This window comes from Symphalangus syndactylus, chromosome 11 (assembly GCF_028878055.3).
Source record: "Symphalangus syndactylus isolate Jambi chromosome 11, NHGRI_mSymSyn1-v2.1_pri, whole genome shotgun sequence".
Lineage (NCBI taxonomy): Eukaryota > Metazoa > Chordata > Mammalia > Primates > Hylobatidae > Symphalangus > Symphalangus syndactylus.
In genome coordinates this window covers 134,086,122-134,114,108 of record NC_072433.2, presented here as the reverse complement: position 1 = coordinate 134,114,108, position 27,987 = coordinate 134,086,122, and the positions used below count along the sequence as shown (strand labels likewise).

Below are 27,987 nucleotides of genomic sequence, written 5' to 3'. Positions count from 1 at the left end.
TGCTCTGCTCCTGGGGCCTTCAGAATCCATCCCCTACCAGCCAACACTCAGCACCACACAGACGTCTCAATCCAGCCTCATCTCAGCCGTCCCCCCAGGTCACCAAGCTTCAGGTCACCCTTGAAACCCCCACACCCCCACATCCAATCCTGGCCCAAATCCAGACCCCAGCTACATGGGCCATCCCCATCCAGGCCACCTGCCGCCTCCTGCTCTGCCCTCACCCCCTGAAACCATCCTGATGCTGCCATTGAAACCCAAAGCCCCACCCCAGTGCCTCCAGCTCAGAATCTGCAGGCTCAGAACCCACAGGCTCAGCTCCCTCCAGTGACAGCCACAAGCTTCTGACGGCCCCAGGGCAGACGTGATCGGCACACGCAGCAGCGCCCTGCCCTGCCCCCGCGGTCCCCCTCTCACCTGGCGTCAGCCACACAGGCCACTCTCTGACCTTTGGACACACCCAGCATGTGTCTTCTCAGGGCCTTTGTGTGGGCTCTTCCTGCTGCCTGGAGCTGTTCCCTGCGTGGCTGCCTGGCTCCTCCCCTTCAGGTCTTCGAGGCCCCCCTGACGCTCTGCTTGGAACTGCAGCCCCTCCCCCAGCGCCTCTGTCCTGGACTTGTTCACAGACTAAACACTACTTGTTTCGTCAGTCGCTGTGGGGGCAGGAGGGCTTTTGACCATTTTGTTCTCGGCCTGTTCCCAGTGCCAGGTGCTTAGTAGAAACTCATATGGCTGGGTGCAGTGGCTCATGCCTGTAATCCCAGCACTCTGGGAGGCCGAGGTGGGAGGATCACTTGAGCTCAGGAGTTCGAGACCAACCTGGCCAACATGGCGAAACCCCGCCTCTACTAAAAATACAAATATTAGTTGGGTGTGGTGGTGCACGCCTGTACTGGGAAGCTGAGCCGGGAGAATCGCTTGAACTCAGAAGATGGGGGTGGCAGTGAGCTGAAGTCACACCACACTGCACTGCAGCCTGGGCAACAGAGTGAGACCCTTTCTCAAAAAAGAAAAGAAACTCAATAAATGTGTTGAATGAAAATTCCATCTCCTGGACAAAGGCCACCACCTCCAGGAAGTCTTCCCTGAGGCCTCCTCCTCTGGGAGTCTGAGTGGAGTCCTTGTTCTTCTGTGCAGCCCCTCCACCCCCATCTCCAGGCACCTGGACGCAGTAGGTGGGTGAGCCAGCGGGCCAGGCAGGGGAGGGGCTAACAACTGCCCAGTAGCCCCATAGCAATGTCAGCCCTTGGGGCTGGGGGCCTAGAGACTGAGACCCTGAGACTGTCACAGGCTTGGGCCCCCTTTCCACGACTGGGGCTGCTCACCTCGGGGCCCCTTAACTAAAATCTCCAACAGAGCCTGGGCCCCGGAACGTGGCTAGTTCACCTTCCGGGAGGGCGTTTTGCCCTTGGCTGTTGATCTGAACCACGAAGGCTGGGGGCCCTGCCTTGAGCCCACAGCCCTGCAGTTCCTCCTCAGAGACTCTTGCCTTGGGGGCCGAGAGGGTGCCCCTAGGCGCTCACATCATTACAAAGCGTAGGGCTTAAGGCTGTGCTTGGGGAAGGAGGCTGGTTCCTGTTCCCGGGGTGTCCTCAGGGGAGACACTGGGCAGAGCAGGGACACCTGTGCTCCCCCGTGCTAAAGCTCAGCCCCACCTGTATGCACTGCTCGCTGCTGCGTAGACCTTTCTGGAAGGACGCCCCAGAATTGGGTCCGTGGCTGGCCTGGACCAGGGCTGAGCGGGAGAATGTCGCATTGCATGTTGGCCTCTGGGGATGTGTTCGTCAGTTTAATAATACACGTGCACTTAAATAATTGTTTAAGAAACAGAGGTACTTCCAAGGAGGCTGGGAAGAGGGAGGCTGGGGGGCCTGAGGCCAGTGATAGGGTGAGGGAAGCCGGGAGCAGGGCAGGGAGCCAAGGTACAGGCAGCCGTGCGACACCTTTTCTGTGGCTTTAAGGGCTGGAAGAGGTGCTGAGCTCCTTCTACCCCCAACTACTGAGGCTGGAGATGGGGAGAACAGTGGGGGTTGTCCTCCAGACACGGGGAATGCCCAGACCCCAAGGGTAGTGTTGGGGGAGGCATATAAATAACAATAAATACACATAAATAGGGGGTGCCGTCTGGGGAGCACGTGTCCAGTCTAGGGGCTCCACCGCCTCGGCAGTCACACTGAACGGGGCAGCACGCAGGTGCAGCCGACAGGCACGTGGATGAACTCGGTGTGGAAGGCGAAGGCCCCGGGCGTGGGGAGCCCCGAACCGTCGCGGGAGCAGGGCCGGCGGCGCAGCACCAGCAGGCTCTGAAGCAGCCGCACGGAGTTGAGCGCAGCTGTCTCGCGGCCCGTCCGCGCGTCGATACAGCCTCTGCACAGGCACTCGGCGAAGGCCAGCTTCTGTGGGTAGCGGTCCTCATCTGTATCCACGCTGCGGACGGGGCCCACAGTGAGTCTCTGGCCCTACCCTCGCCTCCTGCAGGCCCCTCTCCCCTCAGGGCCCCTCTCCGTGTGCTCAGGATGGGACCTGAGGCAGTGAGGGCTGAGCCACACAGGCTTAGCGTGCAGTCTGGCTCACGTGGTGGTAATCCATGTCTCCCCAGGGCCCTCCAAGAGCACAGAACAGGGGCCGGAGGCCTCTAGGAGCCTCCCTCCTACTTCATCACCCAGCCCCACTTCTGCAGGAGCTCAGGTGAGGGGCCCAGAATTTCCCCAGGGGACCCTGGCCACCAAGGACAGTGGCAGGCAGGGCACGGCCGGCCGCAAGAAGCAGCTCAGCCGCCCAGGTCAGCAGGGCCAGAGGGAAAGGAGCTCAGGTGGCCACGCCCACTTGGCAGGTGAGAACCACCAAGGCCCAGAGAGCTCTCCAGGCAGTCAGGGACCGGCCAGGGGAGGGGCAGCCCCATGCCACAGCAGAATCCCCAGGTCCTCACCGGTATCTCCAGGGTGAGATGGAGCGCTGGTGGATGTCTGCCTCCAACACCTCCTCTGGCCGCAGCACCGGGCACTGGGTCATAGCTGAGGGCCTCTCATGCCTCCTCCTGTGGCCTGCTGCCTCCAGGCTGGACACCAGGGTTACAGGCAAAGCCTGCCCCCACTTGGCACCTCGAGCCAGCAGGTGTGGGGGGGCCTGGCCAAGGGGCAGTTCCTCAGCCGAGTAGCAGTGTGGGGTACCGTGACTGTGGGGGTGCCCCCTGAGGGAGGGGTCATGGTGGGCCAGGCATGCATGCAGCCAGGTCAGAAACAGGAGGCCAGGGAGGAGCTGGTGAAACAGGCAGGTGGGTGGTTAGGAGGTGCCCGGGGCAAGGGGCACCTCACTTCCACCTCAGCTTTCCTTGTTCCCAGGGGAAAGATGGAGTACAGCCCTCGATCTATAGATGGGGAAACTGAAGCCCAGAGAGGCTAGCCCTTCAGCCCAAGACACCCAGCATGCCTGGGCTCCGAGGATCTGCAGCTGCCTCCCCTACCCCCAGATTGAGGGGTTTCCCAGACCCCATCCCAATACCCTCATCCCAGGCTCAGGGAACCCCAGCCCTTCCAGGCCAGGCTGCGCATCCAAGCAGCATCCATCCAAGTGGCGTGTGGAGGGGCTCACCGTCATGGTGGTGGCAGCGGGGCAGGCTGGGCTTGGAGCGGCCTGCACACCTGGCGGCAATCCCACAGGTGCACCTGGCCATGCACCTGGCAGCAGCCGCTCTTATACCTGAGGCCACACCTGGGGGAAATTCCGGCACCACTTCCTCCTCGGGAAGTGCCCAGCTGGGTCCCCGCAGCCCCCGCCTGCTGTGCATCAGGACACAGACATGCAAGGAGGCCCCGGGGAGCTCTGTCCTGTTACTCCCCTCCCGAGAGAGACTCCGCCCAACCTGAGCACCTGCACAGGATGCTGCCTTGTCTGACCTTCTCAAACTTTTTTTTTTTTTTTTTTTTGAGACAGGGTCTTGCTGTCACCCAAGCTGGAGTGAAATGGTGCTGTCTCGGCTCACTGCAACCTTCACCTCCCAGGTTCAAGTGATTCTCTTGCCTCAGCCTTCCGAGTAGCTGGGATTACAGGCACCCACCACCATGCCTAGCTAATTTTTGTATTTTTAGTACAGACAGGGTTTTGCCATATTGGCCAGGCTGGTCTGGGGCTCCTGACCTCAAGTGATCTGCTCCCCTTGGCCTCCGTCCCCTGCTGGTAGGCGCGAAGGGTGGTTCAGTGTTTTAGCTGAGATGATCAAGATCAGGTGAGGCTAATGTGCCCCCTTCACCCAGGTGGGAGAGGTCCCGGAGGAGATGGGGGAGGCAGGCACATCTTCAGGTCTCTGTTGGGCTTCCGTGGTTTTTTTTGTTTTTGTTTTTGAGGCGGAGTCTCACTCTGTCACCCAGGTGGGGAGTACAGTGGTGCGATCTCAGATCACTACAAGCTCAGCTTCCTGGGTTCACACCATTCTTCTGCCTCAGCCTCCCGAGTAGCTGGGACTACAGGCGCCCACCACCATGCCTGGCTAATTTTTTGTGTTTTTAGTAGAGACGGGGTTTCACCGTGTTAGCCAGGATGGTCTCGATCTCCTGACCTCGTGATCTGCCCACCTCGGCCTCCCAAAGTGCTGGGATCACATGCATGAGTCACTGTACCCGGCCTGGGCTTCTGTGGTTTTATTGAGAAAAAAGTTCAAGCTAAAAAGTCTGAGTTGGACGTGTGAGGTGTGAGGTGTGAGGAGTGAGGTGTGAGTGAGGTGTGAGGAGGTGTGAGGAGGAGGTGAGAGGTGTCAGTGAGGCGTGAGGTGTGAGGTGTGACCAGCACACATAGGAAGCTTTATGTAAGCGGGGACAGGAGCTGCCTTTGGCCTCCTTGCTTGGTGAGGCTGGCTGGGGTGGGGGTGCTGGAGGTGCCTTTGTTTCCCTGGAAAGGGACAACTGCAGCCAGAGCTCGGGAAGTGTTGAATGCTGGGGGTTTGATGTCATCCTGAGGAGGGTTCCCCTGGAGTCCCCAGGGCCCCTGGCCACACCAGAGGTGGGGGAATCTGTCTGCCCTGGTCCCCTCAGCTTCAGGGTGAAGGCGGGAGGGAGGGCGCTTGTGTGCCCCCAGCCTTTCCTCCCCTGCCGCGGTGCAGATGTGTTCCACGGAGGTGTCCTCTAAGCTTAAAACGGTCTCTCTGAACACAAAAGCCCCTAAGTGAGGTGGGGCCGAGGCAGCACTGGGACCCCTGGACCCTCCAGCGCCTCCTCTTGTCTGCCGTGGGCCTCTGGGGGTGAAGGAGGCTGTGCCCCAGGGTTAACAGTCTGGGAGGAATCAAACACAGATTGCTGGAGTCCCCAGGGCTGCTCCTCCCTACAGTGCCCCTGCCCACCCACCCTCTGCTTGCATACCTCCTATGACGGGGAGCTCACTATCCGTGCTGGTTTCCTAGGGCTGTGCTAACCATGCACCACAAACTGGGGGGTGCGAAATGGGAGAAGTTTATTCCACGAGGCCGTGGAGCTGGGAGTGTTCAGGGTTCGGTCCTCCTGGAGGCTCTTTCAGCCCTCGGTTTCCCAGGCTTGCGGCTCCTCCTGTGGCCTCTCTGCTGCATCCGCCTTTTCCTCTTCTGTGGTTTATAAGGACATGGGTTGTTGGATTTAGGGCCCAGTCTAAAAGATAATCCCTCTCACCTTCTCAAGACGTGGGACCTGCCTTAACCCAGGATGAGCCATCTCAAGATCCTTTCCCTAATTACAACAAAGCAAAAGCCCCTTTTCCAAATGAGTGCGCGTTCACAGGTCGGGTTAGGGTGTGGGTAGAGCCTTTTCCAGGACACAGCAGAATCCACCGCATCCCCAGCAGGACAGGTGCTCCTGCGTGGGTTGACCCTGCCTTAGGCTGGGCTGATACAGGCCTCTCCGCACGGGTGCTTGGCTATCTCAGAAAAATTCCAGCCCCTCACGGCCCTCCCCAAAAGGCGGCCTGAGCACCTTGAGGGCCACGTCTGTGGCAGCCCCATCTGTGTACCCAGGGCTGAGAGTGGTGCAGGGCACACAAAGGAGGGTGCTTTGTAAATAACACAGAATGGAAAAAGGAGGGAGGAGAGCGGCTCTCCCCATGGGTAAAGTGGGATGACAGCAGCTCCAGTGCCAGGGCTGCCCTGAGGCACATTAGCGTCACCTGCGTGGCTCAGGTGGTCGCAGCCCACAGCACCTGCCGCCAGGAGGCTGACAAGCACTCTTACTGTTGGGGGACAGGGAGTCGGCAGTGGGGCGGGGGTGTTTGTCTTTTCTCCAGAGTCCACTCAGCCATTCTTCTGGGGACAAAAACTCAAGATCCCCCGCAACCTCTGCATGCGAAGCACAGCCCCGGGGGGGAGGGGGCTGGGCCCCTCCCTGGCTCCGGTGTCTCTGGGGGCCTCCCCTGGGCTGAGACCTACGAAGCAGCCCCGGGTCCCTTCTGCCACAGAGCAAGGCCCAGGGAAGCCTCACTGGAAATGTCCCGAGGGCCCTGCAGCTGGGTACCCAAGATGTTCTGTGCAAACCCTGACGAGTCACCGTGCTCAGCATGGCCAGGCCTGGCCTCCCCAGTGCTCTGCCCAACCTGCCCAGCTGCGGCTTGGGGCTGGGGCTGCAGGCCAAGCCGGGTGGGGAGGGGAGGAGGGTGCCTTCTTGCAAGGTTAGGGAACGCACAGTGTTGGGAGGGAAAGACAAACTGATGTCAGTCCTCGTCCTCTGCTGGGAGTCCTTGTGCAGCGCACGACCTGCTCAACCCTACCCAAGAAAGAGAGGAAGGGGGAGGGGATAGGAGCCAGAAGGAATGGAGGAAAAGGCCAGGAAAAGACGGGGAGAGCGAGAAGCCCTCCACTTCGGCCTAGTGCCCTTGTCCCCCATCCCCAGGTGGAGCCAGTGACCCTCCCTCCTGGCATGGGGAACAGGTCTGTCCACACGTGGGCCACACGCCCTTCCCTCGGGCAGGACCTGGTCGGCCTGATGACGGCAGCCAGTGCCTGAGGAGGTAAATGGTTGAGTGGAAAAGTTCGGCAGGAGGGAGTGAGCAGAGGGAGCCGGAGCCCTCAGGCACAGGAGTGTCCTCCCCAGCCCCCCTCCTTCGGCTGGGCGCCCCTGCATCCTGCGCCCCGCCCAGGGGAGGATGGAAGAAGGCGGCCCCACCGTGGACTCCGCTCCGCCCCGCCTCCTTCCTCCTCCGACCCGGGGCTGCCTTCTTCCCAGCGGCCGCCGCCCCGTCTCCCGCTCTGCTCTGGTTCTGAGGTGAGACGGCCGGACTCCCAGGCACAGGCTGCACCAAGAGAACGGCGCCAGGGACCCGGCCAGCGCCGCGCGTCTCCCCACCTTCCGCGTGCTCCCAGCGCTGTCCCGGGGGTCGCAGGGCCAGGAAGACACACCTGGGGGGACCTGCGGGACCTGCGGACTGGGCGGGGCCCGGGGTCCTGTGGGCGCAGAAGACGGGAGGACGCAGGGCGGCTTGCGCTCCTGCGGATGGCTGAGGCAAGCGCAGAAATACCAGGTTGGGCAAGACTGGAAAAGCGGCGGCAGGAAGGCTGGAGGGCGGCCCGGAGGCGGAGGCCCAGACAGGCCGGCTCTCAAACCACAACCCGGGCCCGCCCCCAGCAGACCACGCTCCTGGACCGTGGTCGGGAGATGAGGAACGAGGGGCTTCAGACACACGCAGGGCCGGGAGGATCAGAGGCAGCGCGGGGGACGCCCCCCAGACGCAGCGTAGGACGGACCCACAGTCAGGAGCCCTTTAGCGCCCTGAGCGGGCCTGCGGGAAGAGGGGTGAGGCAGGGAGGGCACTGGACAGGGCGGAAGGAGGCGCTCTCTGCAGGGTCTCCCCCCCACATCAAGGCGCAGGTGCACAGCGGGTCACGCGCAGGCGGCTGCCCACAACACAGGTGTGTCCAGCCGAGGGCACTGCTGGCGGGGGTGCAAAATCGTCATGAGACGTTGGCTGGGACAGCAGAGGGCCCCTCCCTGCGGCACGGCCGCCCCCACCCCCTCATGGGTTTTCCCCGGCAGGAGTGGTCTCGTGTGTCTCGGCCTTTTCCTCGTCTGTGGATCCCTCTAGGGCCACTGCCTCCAAGCAGGGTCTACGTCTGCCTGCCCACCCAAAGCCCAGTCAAACGGGTGGGTGGGAGCGTGGCTGTGGGGGAAGAGCTGCGGGCAGAGGGCAGAGGCCCTGGGGCACCCCCTGGGAGGGGCTGGCGGGCGGATGCTGTTGCCAGAACCCCACACAGGCTTTCTAGTCACTGCATGGGGAGCGAAGAGAACGTGAGCGCTAGCCGCCTGGAGCAGGACGTCCCTGGAGGGCGTGGACGCCCATCGATGCCTGTCACACAGCAAGGCCGCCCTTCCCAGCTGCCTGACCGAACATCCTCTCCACTAGACCACATGGGGGCAGTCACCCTCCTAGGACAGGCCCCTCTGCACCGGTGTCCAAGAGCCAGAGGGATGGGTAGCCACACCTGGGGTCCGCTGCTACCCAGTGCGAGTTCAAACCCAGCTCCAGACTGAGGTGCCTAGGGCTGTGGCCGGGGGCTGATCAGCCGCAGAGGGGACCTCGCCTGGTCCCAGTCCACAGGTGAGCTGTGGTGAGTTCACCTGTCCACTCCTGGCCGTTGAGCTGTGGTGGGCTCACCTGTCCGCTCCTGGCCGTAAAGAGACAGTCACTGCAGATGCTAGCTTGAGGTGCCCCACACTGGGGGCACAGAGCGCCATTTCCTGGCCTCCAGCCCTCATGGTGCAGCTCACAAATGACAGGCTGCAGGCTGGCAACCAGGGTGGCCTGGACTCCAGCTCCGTGGCCTTGAAGACCACCCTTTTCAGAGAACGGGAATTCCCTTTGCACCTGGCTTTGACCTGATGGCAAATTGGATAAGCCTCAAAAAATTGCAGTCGGGCACGGTGGCTCATGCCTGTGATCCCAGCACTCTGGGAGGCCGAGATGGGCGGATCATGAGGTCAGGAGATCGAGACCATCCTGGCTAACATAGTGAAACCCTGTCTCTACTAAAATTACAAAAAATTAGCCAGGTGTGGTGGCGGGCGCCTGTAGTCCCAGCTACTCGAGAGGCTGAGGCAGGAGAGTGGCGTGAACCCCGGGGGGCGGAGCTTGCAGTGAGCCGAGATCGCGCCACTGCACTCCAGCCTGGGCGACTGAGTGAGACTAAGTCTCAAAAAAAAAAAAAAAAAAAAAAAAAAAAAAAAAAAAAAAAAAAAAAAAAAATTGCTGAGACACATGATCCGGGCCGCTGGGACACAAGATGAACTGCATAGCCTGTGCTGTGGAGGGAGGTGGACATAAAATGGGAAACGGTCCCGAGGAGCGCACAGGCAGTCCACCTGTGGTGCTCGCTCACGCCCACCTCCTCTGCCCACACTCTGTCATTTAATCCAGGGGAAGAGTGGCATGGACGCAGGTCGTGCTGGGAGCGGAAGCGCGGGTTGCTGCCTCCCTAGGGCTCAGCTCGCAGCCCTGCGGGAGGGAGCGCTCTCTCGGGGGTCTCATCCTGAACCTCGTGTCAGGAAGGAGATGAGGGACACGGATGGGCCGCAGGCCTGGGCACCACACTGCGGCTACTTGAATCTGATTAAAGGAGGCGCTGGAGGCCCTGGAGCATGCACCTGGGAGGCCTCTGCCCAGGCGCAGGCCTGTGGCTTTCAAGGTGGAGAGCAGGGAGCAGCAGCGGAGGGTCCTGGGGGGCTCTGCCGGTGGCCCCTGCTGTGGAACGTGGCATCACACGTGGGGCCTGGCTCAGCAGGTCTCGGGCCTGCACATGGAGCCGGTGGTGGTCACTGCAGAGGTGGCAGCTGGGCTTGGGGCTGGGACTCAGTCCTGGACCTCTTCCCCTCCAGCAGCTCCACGGCCCCTGCAGGGAAAATACCTCCACCTCACGGACCAAGGAAGCCCCAACCCAGCCCCCCGAATGGGGAAACTGAGGCGGAGTGCTCTCCTGGGCTGCGTCTGAAGGCAGGAGCTGCTCCACAACTGGCACTCCCGGGGAGGAAGCGCGCAGCCACACCCTTCCCCCCAGCGGCTCCCGAGTGCTGGGCAGAGTGCAGCGCACGACAGAGGCAGCCCCGGCTGCGCATGGGCAGAGGGCGCACACACCACGAGGGCAAGGACAGCTGCTTATCAAAATATTTTATTTTAGGAGACCCCTCAAAAAAAGACCCTCCACATTAGACAGACGCCCCAACACCACCCTTGGCCTTTTTTTGGTCTTTTCTGTATTTTTTCCTTTTTAAATCAACTAAAACAATTTGATGCTTAAAATAAACGACAGGAAATATTTCCTGATGAGACTTCAGTCGAGAATATAGATATATTTCTGATTCGGGGGCGGGTAATCGGGGGCGGGGGAGGAGAAGAAGGTGCCACCAGTGGTTCGCGAGGTTCCGTTTCTCAGCTCAGGAGGGAGCCTGGCTGCCTGGACCCAGGCTAGGGACCCAGAGCTGGGGCTCCACAGGCCTGACCAGGGCCAGGGAAGAAGACGGTGGAAGAGGAAGAGAAGGCGGGGCTGGCGGCTGGGGCTTGTAATTTACATGAGAACCGGGCTGGTCACTAGAGCTGTCTCTGTCTGTCCTGCGGGACTTCTGCTCTGGGGAGGGAGGCTGGGATTCAGCGTCGTTGTCATTTCCTGTGTGGCTTCTTTTCCAGCTGAGAAACTTTTTTTTCTTTTTTACTTTTTAAAAAGAATCACAGCCAAAGTAAGACATTAACTGCAAAATCCAAAATGGCTGCGCTTACCCTATGTATAAAAATGCGTCCAGTCTGGTCGGGGCACGGCCTATGCTTTCCCGGGGATCTTGGCCCGCTTGCGTGCAATAGCATCCTCCACGGCCTTTAGCTGTTTCAGCAGCTCCTCCCGCCGCGACAGCGTGCTGGCCTTCCCTGATTTGGTGCTGGCGGCGCCGGGATCCGAGGCTTTGCCGGGCACGCTTGTGACCTTGCTGGAGCTCTTGGACTGGGGTGACAGCTGGCGCTTCCTACAAGGGGATGGGGAAGACCTTGAGCCCCCAGAAGCCGCATCTCCAGGTGGAAGGGGCAGCGCGGGTGCCCTCCCTGTAGGGGAGCTTCCACTGTGTCCTCAGCGGCCACCAGGACAGGCAAGGGGCTCCCTGGATGGCCAGGCTCCCACTGCCACAAGGCGGCTGGTCCTAGCCACCGGCTCCCAGGCTTTGTGGAGCAGACTGGGAGGGTCCTGGACTGGCCCCACACAACCTCCTGTTCTTCTTCCCACCTCTATGCCCAGGGCTCTTTGCCTAAGGGCATGCGGAGCAGACGGCAGCCTCCAGCCTCAACCAGGACAGGAGCGTGTGTGGGGGTGTGTGTGTGGGGGTGGGGCTGCAATTCGCTGTCCCTCCTCCTCACCCCGTCAGACCAGCAGAAGCTGCAGTGATGCCTCCAGCCTGGCCCAGTGTTAGCCCTGCTGCTGCTGGCCTCCCTGGGGAAGAGGCTGGGGCTAGCCCCCTCGGTGTGCCCAGGGCACATGCTGGGTGGGACTCACCTGTCAGCTGGGGCTGCAGGGGCTTTGGAGTTCTGGCCTCTCTGCCGCTCTGGCTTCGGGGAGCCCAGTCTCCCACCTGACTTCCGGTCCCGAGAACCTGGGTGATAGGTACAGAGTGAGACCACCGTCCTGATTTACAGGGGATGGCAGTGTGGGTGGCCTCACTGATGCCAGGGACTCACTTCTAAAGCCTGAGGCTGCTTAGTTCATCGCCTTCATTTTTATAAAGAAATAAAAAGGGGAGAGCCAAGTAGAAGAGAAGAGAGATGTGGGCACCAAGGCATCTGGAAATGAGGCTGAGGCCAAACCTGGGCTCCAGGTTCCACCAAGCAGCCAGTATCTCGCGCAGAGAGACAAAACTCCTTCCTAGCTTTGAAGAAATTTATCACATGGGTCTTAAAATATGGAACAAGAAGAAGAAAGACATGGCAGTAAAGAAATACAAGTAAAGCCGAGAGACCAGGAGTGTTTCACTCTGGCAATGTTAGGAGGGAGGCGCGGCAGCCGAGGCGGGGTCCACTGCCCAGCGCAGGCCCAAGGCTCGTGCATGAACAAAGGTCCGCAGGACCCCAGTAGCCCTGGCTCCAACCCCAGGCAAGGGCAGCAAGGCTGTTCCAGACCAGCCACACAGGGCACAGGCCCTGGACTTAGGGACAAAGGTGAGCAGCTTCCTCTTCCTGTGCCCGACAAACCCAGAGAACTGCTTGGGAAGGGGTCTGGAAGCCCCCTGCCTGTTCTCTGTGTCTGGGAGTGTCTGTGCGGGTGGCCAGGCCCCCTTGTCCTCTATTTGGTTTGAGCTCCACCCATCAAAGCCAGCCAGGACAATCTCCCTGTCTTTCCATCTGGGCCCCAGCTCTTGGGGTGTGGTCAGGATGGCTAGGGGTCCCCGAGGCCCTTTCAGGTCTATGTGGCTCAACAGTAACACAGACACTATCTGCCTTGTCACTCAGTCCGCAGGAGCCCGGGAGGATCTCCAGAAGGCACGAGGCATGTGGGTCCAGCTGTCTTCTGTCAGCCAGACTAAAGAGATTTGCAAAAATGCAAAAACCAATGCCATTCCTGCTCATTTGTTGTGGAAAATATATCTTGCAAAAATGGCACGTGTAAAAAAAATACAGTTGCTCTTATTGCCCAAGCTGCAGTGCAATAGCGCAATCTCAGCTCACTGCAACCTCTGCCTCCCGGGTTCAAGCGATTCTCCTGCCTCAGCCTCACAAGTAGCTGGGACTACAGACGCACGCCACTATGCCCAACTAATTTTTTGTATTTTTAGTAGAAACGGGGTTTCACCATGTTAGCCAGGCTAGTCTCGAACTCCTGACCTCTGATGATCTGCCCACCTTGGCCTCTCAAAGTGCTGGGATTACAGGCGTGAGCTACCGTGCCCGGCCTAATCTTTGTATTTCTGGTGGAGACAAGGTTTTACCAGGTTGGCCAGGCTGGTCTCGAACTCCTGACCTCAAGTATCTGCCGGCCTCAGCCTCCCAAAGTGCTGGGATTATAGGCGTGAGCCACCACGCCCGGTCCTGTTATTTTTAAACAAACATTTGAAACCTTTTCTTCGTTTTAGTTTTCAACACCCTAAATGCCGACAGGTGTCATCTGCAAGTGAGATGTTTTCTGGACCCTCCTCCTACTTGTTACGAGCTACGGGGTCTGAGACCCAGCTGCTCCGCATCCCCAGGCTCCCGCCCCTCTGCCCTGCCCCCTAGAGGCTGGGAGGCTCACCTCGGTCTGGAGATGTGTTGGCCCGCTTGGCTGGAGGAGGGCTCGGCCTGTCCTTGTCTGATGGTTCATAGCGCTTCCGGCTTCCTTTATCAGCCGCCTGGGACAAGAGAGAGGCTGATGAGGACGGCAGGGCCAGGAGCCAGCAGCTGTGTCCTCGCCCCAGAGGCCATGGGTTCCTTGCCAGCAGCCTGCTCTGCTCCCAAAGGTCCCACCACACACCCATGAGACCCTGTAGCCCCGAGTGAGGCCTCCATGACCCGGACCAAGGGCGCCCCCACTGTGCACTTGGGGCCCTTCACGTTCCACGGGAAGCACCCTGCAGGCCTTCCTGCTCCCCACGGGGGCCACTCTAGGAGGACCTGGGACCCCTGAAGCCAGGCGTCTCGGCCTTCCAGCAGAGGACAGGGATGCGTCCTGCTGAGGACAGAGGACAGGGACCGAGGCTTCCTGTATTGTGTTGAGACTGCCTGGCAGGGAATGGCGGCCACAGGCACAGAGAGAACACCCTCTCTGTTCAGAGAGAGACCAGCAGCACCCGAACCTCCCCAGATGCTCACACTGCCCGGCCCAGGCCGGGAAGATGGAGTCTCACTCTGTTACCCAGGCTGTGCTGACACCTGCAAGGCCCCACTGGCCCTCACTCAGGCTCCGTCCCCAAGGAGGAAGCTGTCTCAGGAAGCAGATGGACCCAGGCCTAGAAGCTGGGGCAGCCACCAGCAGGGCCCTTGCCCTCACCTTATTCAACAGTGTCAACTTGATCTCCTTGTGGGCCACAAATGTGCCCTGCTGGGGCTGCCCGGGGGGTGCCTGCTGGGGTGTCGAGGGCTGCTGGGAGGACTTCCCCCCTGCTGGAGGTTTTGCAGATTTGGGTGGTTGTGTGGACGAATCCCTTTTCCGCTTTTCCTCTTTAACACCGTCTTCTTTCTTAGATTTTCCTACCAATGATAAATCCGCAGTCACGGGGGTACTGGTGATTTTCCCATGGCCACACCAACAGCCAGGCAAAGTCTGTGCTGATGCCGCCCTCCTCCCCCCGGAGCTGCTCCCAAAAGGTACCAGGGCACCTGAGTACCTTTCTCCTTCCTGGTCTGGGCTGGGGCCGGGGACCGAGAGCTGGCTGAGGACACGGGGCTAGCCAGGTCCGCGTACATGTCCTCCGAGTCCACGCTGTGTGCAGAGCTGCTGCTCGACGTAGCACTGGACACTGAGGAGACGCTGCTCACGCTCAGGGACCTGGACACACAAGCACATCTCACCACAGCCCAACCAGACTGGAGGGAGGGGCCGGTGGGGGGTGCTCCATGGTCCACTTTTACCCAGTGTCCATTTATGGATCACGTACCCACAGAATGTGCGATTTTGGGGGGCACTGGGCAGTTCCAGGGTTACACAGTAAGGGATGTCCCCATGGCTGGGCCAGGGCCCCATTTCACTAACGAATCTCAGGTTGCAGCCAGGCACGGTTGCTCACGCCTATAATCCCAGCACTCTGGGAGACTGAGATGGGCAGATCTTGTCATGAGCAATGGGGTCTGAGACCCAGTTGAACTGACGTCGGGAGTTCGGGACCAGCCTGGCCAACATGGTAAAACCCCATCTCTACTAAAAATACAAAAATCAGCCGGGCATGGTTGTGGGCGCCTGTAATCCCAGCTACTGGGGAGGCTGAGGCAAAAAAATCGCCTGAACCTGGGAGGTGGAGGTTGCAGTGAGCCGAGACCATGCCATCGCACTCCGACAAGAGCGAAACTCCATCTCAAAACAAACAGAAAACAAAACGAATGTCAGGTTGCTTGCTGGGAAGGGAAACAGGACTGAGCCGACCCAACAGTGGCAAGGATGGAATTGAAGCAAAGTCCCTGGCTTAGACACCCGTGACACAAGGAAGACAGCCTCAGCCCACAGGGAGACTAAAAACGCAAGGAGCAATTCCGCAGTCTCGGGGAACGCCTGAGGGCCACGTGGCAGACACACTGCAAACGGCAGGTCTGTAGCTCCACTGAAGTACACTCAACATGGACACACAGCACACAGGACCGGCACCTGAGTCTGCCCTGCCCATATGCTGCTCGAGAAAACACTAACCAACCACATCTTCTAGGCACGTTGGGTACCGGAGCAGGGAACGGCGGAAGGTAAGAGAACCATTTTTTTTTTTTTTTTTTTTTTTCAAAAGTCAGGTCTTTGAAACATTTCAGACCTATTAAGAAACATTTAGGCCAGGCGCGGTGGCTCACGCCTATAATCCCAGGAGTCTGGGAGACCACAGTGGGAGGATCACTCGAGCCCAGGAGTTTGAGACCAGCCTGGGCAACACAGCAAGACCACGTCTCTCCAGAAACAAAACAAACAAAAGAAAAAAAAAAAAGTGTGACAAATATATAAACCACCAGCTGCCTGGAAATGAAAGAGCTCTATGCAAGGAATCCAAGGACTGATTTAATACTTTCTTTTAAAACACCTAAATAGCAAGAATCCTTTTTTTTTTTTTTTGAGACAGGACCTCTGTTGTCCAGGCTGGAATGCAATGGCGTGATCACAGCTCATTCAATCTGGACCTCCCAAGTACCTGGCACCATAGGCACACACCACTATACCCAGCTAATTAAAAAACATTTCTGGGCTGGGCGCGGTGGCTCACACCTGTAATCCCAGCACTTTGGGAGGCCGAGGCGAATGGATCACCTGAGGTCACGAGTTCAAGATCCACACGGTAAAATCCAGTCTCTACTAAAAATACAAAATTAGGCTGGGCACAGTGGCTCACGCCTGTAATCCCGGCACTTTGGGAGGCCAAGGCGGGTGGACTGCCTGAGCTCAGGAGTTTGAGACCAACCTGGGCAACACGGTGAAACCCTGTCTCTACTAAAATACAAAAAATTAGCTGGCCATGGCAGCGTGCGCCTGTAGTCTCAGCTACTCGGAAGGCTGAGGTTGAACCCGGGAGGCGGAGGTTGCGAGATTGTGCCATTGCACTCCAGCCTGGACAAGAATGAAACTGTCTCAAAAAAAAAAAAAAAAAAAAATCTTTTACTGTGGAGATGGGGTCTATGTTGCTCAGGCTGGTCGTCAAGTCCTGGGCTCAAGCAATCCTCCTGCCTTGGCCTCCCACAGTGCTGGGATCACAGGTGTGAGCCCCCGCGCCTGGCCCACAAAGCTTTTCCATGTATTCTCTTCTCAGATGTTTTTTATCGGCTTCCCCACCCACTCAGGCTGGTGCCCTCGACAGGTGTGATAGGTCGCGCAGGCCCAGCCTCTGCCCCTGCTGGGCTGGAAGCTGCTGGCTCCTCCCCAGGTGCAGGTGCTCTCTCAGGGTGCTGGGGCATCAAGTCAGCAGGGCAGAGGCACCTCCTCCTGACCTGAGTATCCCCGAGTTTGTGAAGCTGTTTTTGTGGTGGGAGGGGGTCTCCCTATCACGAGTCCTGGCCCATTTTCTCCTGTGTCAAAGCTTTAACCGCAGCCTTCCACGGCCCCAAGGTGACTCAGATCCAGAAGGGCCCCAGCCCGCCTGTGGGAGACAGCCCAACCCACACTGGCTGCTTCTGAGACTTCCTGGCCCTGACAGGGAGGGAGAAACAGAGGCACAGGGTGACGGGGATGACCTGGATCGGGAGCTGGAACCACTGTAGCTGCTGCCACTGCCACTGCCGCTGCCGCTTAGCGTCCGCCTGTAATACAAGCAACAGCAGGGCTCAGGGGGCGTGGCCTCCGCAGCCCCTCGAGGCCTCCCCTCCCCACCAGCAGCCCTGGCTCCAGACTGGCCTTGCTCCGCCTTGGAACAGGGCCTGGGCCTGTCTTCCTTTAGGTGCAGTGTTTTGTCAAAAGATAAAAAGTGCAGTCTCTCAGGGGCAGCACCTTCCAGCGCAGACAGGGGCCGTGGCGGGAAGGCCTGTGCTCCCTGCCACGCTGTCCCTTCCCCTTCATGCTCCACAAACACAGGCTCAGGGAGGGGACACGGCAGGTTCCCGGGTAAGGGCTCACTGGGTACTACTGCTCGGCTGGGGGGCGCCTCCCACCACCCGGCTCTGGAGCCTGGCACTCTGGATTTCCAGCAGTGCCAGCATCACACTGGCACCAAGAACAAGGAAAGCCCAAGGGCCCCGGACGCCGGAGTGCTCACCTCCTGGGGGGGGTCCTGGCTGGCCGCTCCTTCCTCCTGGCTTCCCGAGGGTCTCCTGGCTTCGTGGGCTCGGGGACAGGAGCAGTGGTTTTGGTGGCCTGTGGTGGGGCTGGAGGCGGGGCTGGCTTCTTCACTGACTTCTCCCTGTGAGACAGGGAGGTTCGAGCAGGGCAGGGCTGGTGGACGAAGCCCCACTGGCCTACATCCCCTTTAAATGTATCCACACCTCGGGGAACAACACTGCATGCCTGTGACGCTAAGTGAGCACGCTCATGCCTGGACATGGTTCCCCACCCATCGGTGTCAGGGTGCTTGGGAACGGCTTCAAAGCCCCCAGCAGCCCTTCCGGGCTCCCCTCTAACAGGCAAGAGCTACAGGCACTGCCAGGCAGTGGGGAGAGCAGGCTAATAGGAAGACCCCTTAAGAACACCCGGCTGTTGCCATGTCCCCAGAGCTGTGCTCCGTCCCCAGGGCTCCCGAGGGAGTGCTGCTGTGTAAGGGCGGCCCGTGAGAACAGGGGCTGTGCCCAGTGCCCCCCAGCCCAGTCACCCTCTGGGGCCAGCCCACTGAGGCATCCTCACCTCTTTGGTCCCAAACACAAATGAGAGATAGAGACGGAGGGAGGAGGCTGCAGCCTCTGGAGGCCTGGCCGGCCAAGACTTGCCCACAGGCCGGGCACTCACCCTGCTTTCCCAGGTGGCGGGGCTGGCTCTCCCTTGGTTCTGATGGAAGGTCTATGCGGGGAAGGTGTTGGGGACGGGGACGGGGACGAAGAGAAGGACCGGGACCTACGGGAGTGAACAAAGGTGTCAGAAAGGGCCTGGGGGTGTCTCTTCACCAGCCCAAGCCCACTGAGGACCCACCCAGACCCATGGAGAAGGCCACGAATTTCCATTTATGTGCCTCAGGTTTAACTTCAGTTCTGGACTGTTCTGTCATCTGCTAAAAACAGAGGCCCAGAGTAGACCGGAGAGTGTGGAAGGTGTCAGCATCCACTGGCGGGTCCTCTGGGAGGCAAGTGCCATGTTCATGTCTGTGCAGGACAGGAGGAGACAGGCTCCTTGGCAGTGGGGCAGTAGCACAGCTCCCATAGAAACACCCGCAGGACAGGGCTGGGTCTGGCCCCTTCCTCGGCCTGTCCCCGGAGGACTGGAGTGCCTCAACTCGAGGATCTCAGGCTGTGGCCCTCAGTGACAGCACGCATCTACACAAAGACGAGGGCCCGCAAGGCTGGTGTTTGGCGGGGGACACAGGACATGACACCCTGGCCATCCTAGTTCAGCTGCCAGCAGGGACTTTCAATACCCCAAGGGGCTACTGGTGCCACAACTAAAGCCACATCTGCAGGTGCCCATGCTCACTGCACCTGCCGAGGGCCCTTCATGGGCCCTGGGGACATACCTGGACCGGCTTCCTGAGAACGAGCTGTGTCTGGAAGAGCGGCTGGAGTAGGAGCTGTAGGATGAAGACCGGGATCGTGACCGGGAGGAGCCAGAGCCGGAGTAGGACGATGACCGCGAAGATGACCTGGGGTGGGCGGGAGGGAGCATGGCGAGAAGTGAGAAGGGCCCTCCCTGCCCCACACGCCCTGTGCTGACCTGCTGCTCTCCGGCACAGACCTGAACGCAAAGCTACACACATGCGCACAGACGCACACATGCACAGCTACACACGCACACAGATGCACAGCTACACACGCGTAACAGCTGCACACGTGCACACAATGTACAGCTACACACATGCGCACAGACGCACAGCTATACACGTGCAACAGCTGCACATGCGCACACACAGATGCACAGCTACAAACGCACCCAGACGCATACAGCCTCCCCCAGACACTCTTCAGTCCCATCCCTCCTCAGTGGAGGAGGGCGTTTAGAAATCAAGACCTGGGCACGGGGTGTGCCTGCTGTTACCAGGTGACGCTGCCTGAGTGGACACAGCCAGGATGTGCGCGCTGACCCAGCTCACATGGGTCTGTGTGTGTGTGTCTAACTGTCCATCTGCGTCCACTTTCAGTGAAGCCTGGCCTCCCACCCACACCTCCTGTTCTTGCTGAGCATCGTGGGGTCTACCCCGGCCCCCTACTTTCCGTCATCCCTCACTCGGGAGCCAGGCTCCTGTGTGCTGAGACCAGGACCGTACATGGAGGGGCACAGCTTCAGGTCCAGTCTGGAGGAACAGATGGACTCACTGGGCCCCAGGTCTGTGCGTCCTCCCGCACCCAGGTGCCCCTCCCTCCAGCGTGGCCCGCAACTCCCTGGGAGCAGTCGGGCTCAGTCGGCGGTGTCTGTGCCCCATTTGGGGTCACTGCATCAGACCTACTTGGCATTGATGCTCTTTGCTGAATGTATAAACGCCGGGTTAGTCTCACTGACTGGTCTGCAGGTAATGACGCCACAGCAAACAGTGGGGCTGGGGTATTCCCCACCTGACCCAGTGAGGTACACAGTGTTCAGCTGACGGCTCCAAGGTGCTGACACCCCAGCCTTTCCACAAGCCCTCCTTACCTGGAGGAATTAGAGGCAGAGGCTGACGAGGCTGATGTTTTCCGACGCCTTCGAGCCCGGCTCGGGGAGACCGACACCCCGAGTTTCTTCTTGGGAGACTTGGATCGGCGCCAAGGGTCTTTCCACTCATCTGCTCTCTTCACCTGCGGCCCCGCGGTGGCGGCCTCCTTCTTGGGTGGCTCAGCTTGGCGGCTGAAATCACAGAGGCATTAGCAACTCTCGGGCCACCTTCCGCTTCACAACAATGCTGTGTGTGACAGCAGCGGGGGAGACTATGGATCTCATACCTGGCTTATTTAAGGATCACCTGAGAAACAAACGGTCCTAACGGGAAAACAGGCCACTCACAAAATCCATCACCACACGGACTTGGGTGATGTCCATGGCCCTTGGCCCAGTGTCTGTTATTCAGGGGAACACCCAGATTTCTCCTGAACCAGAATGGCAGTTACTTTTTGTGGGTGTCATTACTTACTTAATTTCCATCTTCCCAACTACGCTGTCAGCTCTAGGAGGGACAGAGATGGTGTCTGCCGTGTCCAATACTATCTCGAGTGCTGATGTACTAGTAGGTTAATAATAAATACTTATGAAATAAGCCCGGGTATGGTGGCTCACGCCTGCAATCCCAGCACTTTGTGAGGACAAGGCGGGCGGATTACTTGAGGTCGGGAGTTCCAGACCAGCCTGGTCAACATGGTGAAACCCGTCTCTATTAAAAATGTAAAAATTAGGCTGGGCGTGATGGCTCAAGCCTGTAATCCGAGCACTTTGGGAGGCTGAGGTGGGCGGATCACGAGGTCAGGAGATCGGGACCTTCCTGGCTAACGCAGTGAAACCCCATCTCTACTAAAAATACCAAAAAAATTAGCCAGGCATGGTGGCAGGAGCCTGTAGTCCCAGCTACTCAGGAGGCTGAGGCAGGAGAATGGCGTGAACCCAAGAGGTGGAACCTGCAGTGAGCCGAGATTGCGCCACTGCACTCCAGCCTGGGCGACAGAGTGAGACTCCGTCTTGAAAAAAAAAAAAAAATTAGCTGGATGTGGTGGCGGGCGCCTGTAATCCCAGCTACTTGGGAAGCTGAGGCAGGAGAATTGCTTGAACCTGGGAGGCAGAAGTTGTAGTGAGCTGAGACTGCGCCACTGCACTCCAATCTGGGCGACAGAGCAAGACTTCTCTCAAAACAAAACAAAACAACAAAACAAAAATTAGCTGGGTGTGGTAACACGTGCTTGTAATCCCAGCTACTAGGGAGTCTGAGGGCAGGAGAATCGTTTGAACCCAGGAGGCAGAGGTTGCAGTGAGCTGAGACTGCGCCACTGCACTCCAGACTGGGCAACAGCGGGGATTCCATCTCAAAAAACAAAAAAATCCAAACACAAATGATATTAAAGTGACCCCTTATACATAAATCTTTATCTGACTTTTTAAAGGGTAAACTCCTGAGCAATGGAATTAATGGGTCAAAGGAGATACACATTTTACACGTTCTTGGTAGGTTATCAGATATTTTTTCCTCGTTCAGCCAGCAGCGTGCAGTGCCAAACCTGGGCTCGGTGTCACCCCTAAGAACCACAACCACCACCCAGACACAAACTAACCCAAAATCCTGGCAATTGTATAAGCAGAACGTGGCTTTTTTTTTTTCTTTTTTAGAGACAGGGTCTTGCTCTGTTACCCACATGGGCTGGAGTGTGGTGGCATAATCACTGCAGCCTTGAACTTCCAGGCTGAAGGGATCCTCCCACCTCAGCCTCTTTTTTTTTTTTTTGAGACGGAGTCTCACTGTCGCCCAGGCTGGAGTGCAGTGGCGCAATCTCGGCTCACTACAGGCTCCACCCCCCGGGGTTCACGCCATTCTCCTGCCGCAGCCTCCTGAGTAGCTGGGACTACAGGCGCCCGCCACCTCGCCCGGCTAATTTTTTGTATTTTTAGTAGAGACGGGGTTTCACTGTGTTAGCCAGGATGGTCTCGATCTCCTGACCTCGTGATCCGCCTGCCTTGGCCTCCCAAAGTGCTGGGATTACAAGCATGAGCCACCACCCCCGGCCAACCTCAGCCTCTTGAGTAGCCAGGACTGCAGGTGTGCACCACCACACCCAGGTCACTAAACATTGATTTGACGTCTCCCTGTATTGCCCAGGCTGGTCTTGAATTCCTGGCCTCAAGTGATCCTCCCACCCTGGCCTCCGAGAGTGCTGGGGTTATAATCTTAAGCCACCATGCCTGGCCTGCAAACACATTTTAAAAAGCTGTTTTAGTTCCTGTGTTACTGTGAGTGGGATTCTCCGCCCTACGTCTTGCTCACCTCTGGCTCTGCTGTGGTAGCATCTGCTTACGTCACACGACAACACATGAAACCACCAAAACCATCAATGTTTATGTTTTCAGAGCTTGTTTAACCAACCGGCCGGCAAACACGCCTGCTATCTGCTGAGAATGCAGGACGGGGGCAGCTCCCCACTTAACACTGTCCTAAGGACATGGACACGCAACATCACAGCTTCAGCTCCTGTACGTCAGCCCAAAACCCCAAGAGCTATTGCCACATCTGGGCGTCTCCTGGAAAAGTAATCCAGGAAGGAAGCAAACACCTGTCTGATGATCCTCCCTGTCACAGGCTACTAGAGAGCTACTTTCACCTTTATACTTCCTGTATAACTCTCATCCTAAAAACCCAAGAGGAAACGGAGCACCAGTGAGTCACAGGGACGGTGTGGCCCTTCCAACACAGGGAGAGGGAATGGGCAGAAGTCAAGGCGTGCTCGGGACCACCTCTTCTTCGGGTGAAGCTGTAACAGCATGTGGAGTCCTTGCTGCGCTGAGGGGAAAGGAAAAACAGCGCCTGCTTGCCCCCTGCCGTGGCATGGAAATAAAACCAGCTGAGGTCCAGAGAGGAGGGCAGTGCAGGCCTCCACCATCTCAGGGCAGCTGGTGCTTGCCCCCCAGAAAGAGCTGCTCATTCCCTCTGGAGACAATGATACCAAATTTCAAAATGAAGATGGCCAGAGGGAGGCCCAGCAGGGGTCAGTGAGGTCTCTCCTTCTCTGGGCCAGAGCTGCGGACGGGCCTGTACCATCTTGTCACTGCACAGCGCGCTTCCGCTGCCGCCGGCTGCACCACCTTCCTTCTGAAGTAGCTGCTTCCAGGCCCATGGAGCAAGGAGGTCCTATCCAGCAAGTCCATGTTCCCATGTGTGGGACATGGTAGTACTGATTTTAACCAGGATGCAGATAACCATTTTTTTCCTTTTTTTTTTTTGAGATAGTCTCTCGCTCTGTTGCCCAGGCCGGAGTGCAGTGGTGCGATCTCGGCTCACTGCAAGCTCCGCCTCCTGGGTTCACACCATTCTCCTGCCTCAGCCTCCCGAGTAGCTGGGACTACAGGCGTCCGCCAGCACGCCCAACTAATGTTTTGTATTTTTAGTAGAGACTGGGTTTCACCGTGTTAGCCAGGATGGTCTCGAACTCCTGATCTCGTGATCCGCCCGCCTGAGCCTCTCAAGGTGCTGGGATTACAGGTGTGAGCCACCGCGCCCGGCCCATTTTTTGTTTGTTTGTTTGTTTTTGAGATGGAGTCTCGCTCTGTCACCCAGGCTGGAGTGCAGTGGCGCAATCTCGGCTCACTGCAACCTCCACCTCCCGGGTTCAAGTGATTCTTCCACCTCAGCCTCCTGGGTAGCTGGGATTATAGGCGCCCGCCAGATCTGGTCTGGCTGATCTCAAACTCCAGACCTCAAGTGATCCACCCACCTCGGCCCAGAAAGCCATTTTTACTTTTGACTTTATTACTACAGTGACTCACCAGCACAAATGATCTGGGATCAGCTTTACAGTAATGATGTAAAATTTCCTTTTAAAATGTGTTTAAGTTTAAAAAGTAGACCAGATGCACTGGCTCACGCCTGTAATCCCAGCACTGTGGGAGGCTGAGGTGGGAGGGTCGCTTGAGGCCAGGGGTTTGAGACCAGCCTGGGCAACACGGCAAAACCCTATCTCTACAAAAAATACAAGAATTATCCAGGCATGGTGTTGTGGGCCCGTGGTCAGTCAGGGGCTGAGGCAGGAGAATCACTTCAGCCTGGGAGGTCAAGACTGCAGTGAGCCGTGATCGTGCCCCTGTACCCCAGCCTGGGCGAAAGGGCAAGACCCTGTCTCCAAAAGAAAAAAGAAAAAAAAAACAAAACAATCAAAGTATTTAAAATATGCAAATACATAACAAGCAGTATCTGGATACAGAAAACTATGCAAGTGGGGGCCAGGCACAGTGGCTCACACCTGTAATCCCAACACTTTGGGAGGCTGAGACAGGCAGATCACTTGAGGCCAAGAGTTTGAGACCAACCTGGGCAACATGGTGAAACCCCGTCTCTACTAAAAACACAAAAACTAGCCAGGTGTGGTGGTGCGTGCCTGTAATTCCAGCTGCTCGAGAGGCCGAGGCATAAGAATTTCTTGAACTTTGAGGCCAGGTGCGGTGGCTCACGCCTGTAATCCCAGCACTTTGGGAGGCCGAGGCAGGTGGATCACGAGGTCAGGAGATTGAGACCATTCTGGCTAACGTGGTGAAACCCTGTCTCTACTAAATATACAAAAAAAATTGCCTGGGCGTGGTGGCGGGCGCCTGTAGTCCCAGCCACTCTGGAGGCTGAGGCAGGAGAATGGCGTGAACCTGGGAGGCGGAGCTTGCAGTGAGCCGAGATGGTGCCACTGCACTACAGCCTGGGCGACAGAGCAAGACTCTGTCTCAAAAAAAGAAAAATTATGCAAGTGGCACAAGAATTGGATGAGTCTGGGAATTGATCTGTGTTGTTAAGTCACATCTATGGATTCCGAGAACCAAATATAAATGAACTGTGCCCCAGCTGGTGTCTTTCTCCAAACTATGAAGATGGCTTTGGTCGTGTGTGCACAGCTCTGGCGGTCAGTTCCAGTGGCATGTGTCTTGGGAGGCTGAGCGAGTGCTCATCCAGAAAGCTCCACGTGCGAAACGGTCATGTGACGCTGGGGGGAGGCAGGGCTGGGCGGGTCCGAAGGGCAGAGCTGGTACCGGGAAGCAGCTCCAGCCTGGCCATCTTCCTCATGCTCCCTTCTCCTGCTTACAGTTTCCCAAACTTTACAAAATCATTGTGTCTCACATTTATTACAGAAAACATCTCAAATGTTATTTAAGGATTTTTCTATTTCTGTAATGAAAACCATTTAATGGTGTTAACTCCTACATGGTCTCAGGAATCTTCTAATAGTTTTTTTTGTTTTCCTTTCAGACAGAGTCTCACTCTGTCACCCAGGCTGGAGCTCAGTGTCGGCTCACTGCAACCTCCGCCTCCTGGGTTCTAACGATTCTCCTGCTTCAGCCTCCTGAGTAGCTGGGACTACAGGCACGTGCCACCACGCTCAGCTAATTTTTGTATTTTAAGTAGAGATCAGGTTTCACTGTGTTGGCCAGGCTGGTCTCGAACTCCCAACCTCAGGTGATCCACCCACCTCAGCCGAAAAAAGTGCTGGGATTACAGGCGTGAGCTACAGCGCCCGGCCTTGTAATTGTTTTTATGGTACATTCTCATCTCTTAGGAAAGGTCTGGCTGATCCCAGGCTGGAGGGAGGAGCTTGTGGTGTCAAGACTCAGCCAGGAGGTGCAAGGAAGAGCCCTGTGTGCACCAGGACGCCATAGGAGACGGCTGGGATGGGAACCACGACGAGAGAGATGGGCTCAGGCCGTGGTGCTCTGGAGTCCTACTGCAGGCCAGCGCCTCTGACCACTGTACCTGCAACCTTAGTCCTATGGTGGCTAACAGGTTGCACTTGGGGCAATGGGGCTGGGACCATTGGGCGTTATCTCCACTGTGCTTTGATGGCGAGTCTCCAGGCCCCAAGGCTGCGGCAGAAAGCAAGGCTGAGCACTGGCTTTCCACGGCCCAGGGACCCGAGGCATGTGCCCTTCTCTTAGCAAAGGATGTCACCCCAGGGGACATCCTGATTAGACTTGGAAAAACCAGGCAGATACAAAATAAACTAAACCAAAACACACAACATGGGTGCCCCAGGACAGCCCACCGTGTGCGGCTCAGCTCCTTCACAAGTGGGGGCCTGCACGGACAGAGCCAGTGTGGGCTGAGAACGCTCGCAAGCGATGGCCCAGTCAGGAAGGCCCACCTCCAAGCTGGGCCAGGACAGATCTGGAATTTGCGTGAACACTTTCAACCGGAGGGAAAAACCCTCCAGATGGCCTCTGACTAAGGAAGTAGCCTTTCCCGCAGCACAGGGCCTGTGCTATCATCTGGCCCCCATTCCCCGCTGAAGGCCACAGGAGACTCTCTAAGGGGCAAAGGTCAGCTCCACCACCAATGCAAACATGCCAGAGGCAGACAAAACCAAGGGCCCCAGGCTGGCACACTCATAGCTCACGCCTCACCGATGCCAGCAGCCACATGAGGCGCCACAGACGCCAGGCTGCTACAGGCCACGTGTCCAGAAACTCCAACCCGAGCAGCTGCCAAGTTTGGGGTCAAAGGTGAAAAAAGGATAAAAACGCATGAAGGTTCTTTCCTCAATCAAAAGAGCTAAGCATCAATATCAACAAGGGAAAAGGGAGATGGGAGCCTACGGGCCTCCTCGGGCTGAGCCTGCTCAGAGGCAGCTCTGGGAGCACCTCCACAGCAAAGCTTCTCTTCTGGCTTGTTCTGTGAGTGCCTGTGGAGCATTTAGCTACGGGCCACATGCTCTGCCCACCTCCCTTAAAACGGAACAGAAAAAGCCCAACGCAGATCTGGAGTGCCAGCCTCATGTCTTTACCTTTTGCAAAAAAAAAAAAAAAAAAAAAAAGTGGAGTCCAATGTATGGCTTGAGTGGCTGTCACCTTCTCTGTGACCACGGCCTCACTCACACCTGCAAGAGCCAGTCTCAGCGCAGAGCAGATACAAACACCAGCAACTGCGCCTTCTGTGCGTTAAACTGCACATGAAAATCCCTAACTCCACTAGTCCCTTACCCAGAAGGTTGGTCTAAAATAGGGTTTCTTAACTTTTTTGGGGGAGTCACAAATCCCTCTGAAGAAGACTGTGTAGTATGGTCCACTCCCAGCAGAGATCTTGAGACTCCTGGAGTGCCTCAAACTGGCAGATGAGAGGGCTCAGCCCAAATAACTGAGCATGGAGCAGCGGCCCAGGAAGCAGGCGCCCACTGGATGGGCCGTGAAAGTGGCGCGGACACTGCGGTGTCCAGAACTTACCACGGAAGACTGAGAATGAAGAGCCTGGGGTGAGTAGGTGCTGGCGGGCGAGTGCTTCCCATCTCAAGGGTCCACCCCACAACCCCACCGCAGGAGCCTGCCTAGCTCAAGCCCTGAAGGGGCACCCAAAGCTGCAAAGGTAAACCTGGAAGTTGAATAGCTTGGAGACAGCAGGCAGCCCAGACAGCTCCCGCTGGAAGGTCCCCAATCAGTGTTTACATTTCTAATGACAATGACTAGCCAAAGAGCATCGTAATGACGTGCCTCGGTTGTGAGCACACCCATCAGCCTAGCTACAAAGATTAGAAGTAGGTTTCACAAAAGGGACCGCCCCCTTAGCTCTACAGATGCAGTTGATAGAATTGATTGAAAGGTTCTGCTCCAATCATTTTAAAATAGCCCAGATGGAGGAGTGGGTAAGCCTCAAAAGGCAAACCAGGACGAAGACAGCGGCACAGCTCCACCTCCAGCTGCAGGTCCAGGGGGAGCTGGTCAGGAAGTCCTGCCAGAGATCCCGACGGGGACAAGCTAGCCAGTAACTCCCAGAGCCAAACAGCTTAGGCAGTAAGAAAGAACCTCAGGAAAGAAGGGTATTAGGTTAGAGATAAGGAAAAGAAAGGGCTCCCCCATGGACAGATGGCTGGCCATCAGATGGCTCAGGGCGGCATTTCCTATTGCGGCTCAGCATTCTCCTTCCCGGGGGAGGCCCTCAACCCTACCCAGGACCCCACGGCACCCAAACAGTGGCCGACTCTCGCTCCTCCCGCTGCATGACCGTGCCCCTCTCGTGAAGCTCAGGGTGGTGAAATGTCTGCTCTAACGAGCTTGGGCCGCACTGTAGACGAAACAAAAGTGACTGCGCTTCACTAGGGTGTAGCCCCCATGCAAGGCCTAGCCCCAGTGCAGCCGTGCCAGACACTGCA

At 57.7% G+C, this 27,987-nt stretch overlaps 3 protein-coding genes across 6 annotated transcripts in view; 1 reads left to right on the top strand and 2 right to left on the bottom strand.

The window, feature by feature from the left end:
• Window positions 1-1,776: 1,776 nt before the first annotated feature.
• On the bottom strand, window positions 1,777-3,920 carry IL17C (interleukin 17C). Its single transcript, XM_055299281.2, has 3 exons — window positions 3,592-3,920; window positions 2,930-3,258; window positions 1,777-2,427 (listed from the first exon to the last, which is right to left on the bottom strand). Exons 1-3 carry the CDS (start codon window positions 3,595-3,597, stop codon window positions 2,169-2,171), a joined length of 594 nt encoding a protein of 197 aa, XP_055155256.1. The 5' UTR covers window positions 3,598-3,920; the 3' UTR covers window positions 1,777-2,168.
• A 2,803-nt stretch (window positions 3,921-6,723) lies between these two features.
• On the top strand, window positions 6,724-10,097 carry LOC129492719 (uncharacterized). The gene is made up of 2 exons (XM_055297909.2): window positions 6,724-8,544; window positions 9,819-10,097. The coding sequence occupies exon 1, from the start codon at window positions 7,443-7,445 to the stop codon at window positions 8,475-8,477; it is 1,035 nt and encodes a 344-aa protein (XP_055153884.2). The 5' UTR covers window positions 6,724-7,442; the 3' UTR covers window positions 8,478-8,544; window positions 9,819-10,097.
• The window catches only part of ZC3H18 (zinc finger CCCH-type containing 18), a 62,607-nt gene continuing 44,712 nt past the window's right edge, over window positions 10,093-27,987 (bottom strand). For all 4 annotated transcript variants that reach the window (XM_063612526.1, XM_063612527.1, XM_055232779.2 and 1 more), the window contains 10 exons: window positions 19,835-20,026; window positions 18,723-18,848; window positions 18,005-18,109; window positions 17,322-17,465; window positions 16,804-16,869; window positions 14,274-14,434; window positions 13,937-14,136; window positions 13,202-13,298; window positions 11,474-11,570; window positions 10,093-10,952 (listed from right to left, as the gene is read on the bottom strand). In XM_063612526.1, coding sequence (XP_063468596.1) covers window positions 10,754-10,952; window positions 11,474-11,570; window positions 13,202-13,298; window positions 13,937-14,136; window positions 14,274-14,434; window positions 16,804-16,869; window positions 17,322-17,465; window positions 18,005-18,109; window positions 18,723-18,848; window positions 19,835-20,026 — 1,387 coding nt within the window. In that variant the 3' untranslated portion in view covers window positions 10,093-10,753. The remainder of the gene's footprint in view (window positions 10,953-11,473; window positions 11,571-13,201; window positions 13,299-13,936; window positions 14,137-14,273; window positions 14,435-16,803; window positions 16,870-17,321; window positions 17,466-18,004; window positions 18,110-18,722; window positions 18,849-19,834; window positions 20,027-27,987) is intronic.

Bases quoted from the DNA above. Each gene is read 5' to 3' on its own strand.
- LOC129492719 (XM_055297909.2), top strand. From the start codon at position 7,443: ATGGCTGAGGCAAGCGCAGAAATACCAGGTTGGGCAAGACTGGAAAAG.
- IL17C (XM_055299281.2), bottom strand. The intron at 2,428-2,929 runs GTGAGGACCTGG...CCCCGTCCGCAG, and splicing joins ATCTCACCCTGGAGATACCG to CGTGGATACAGATGAGGACC.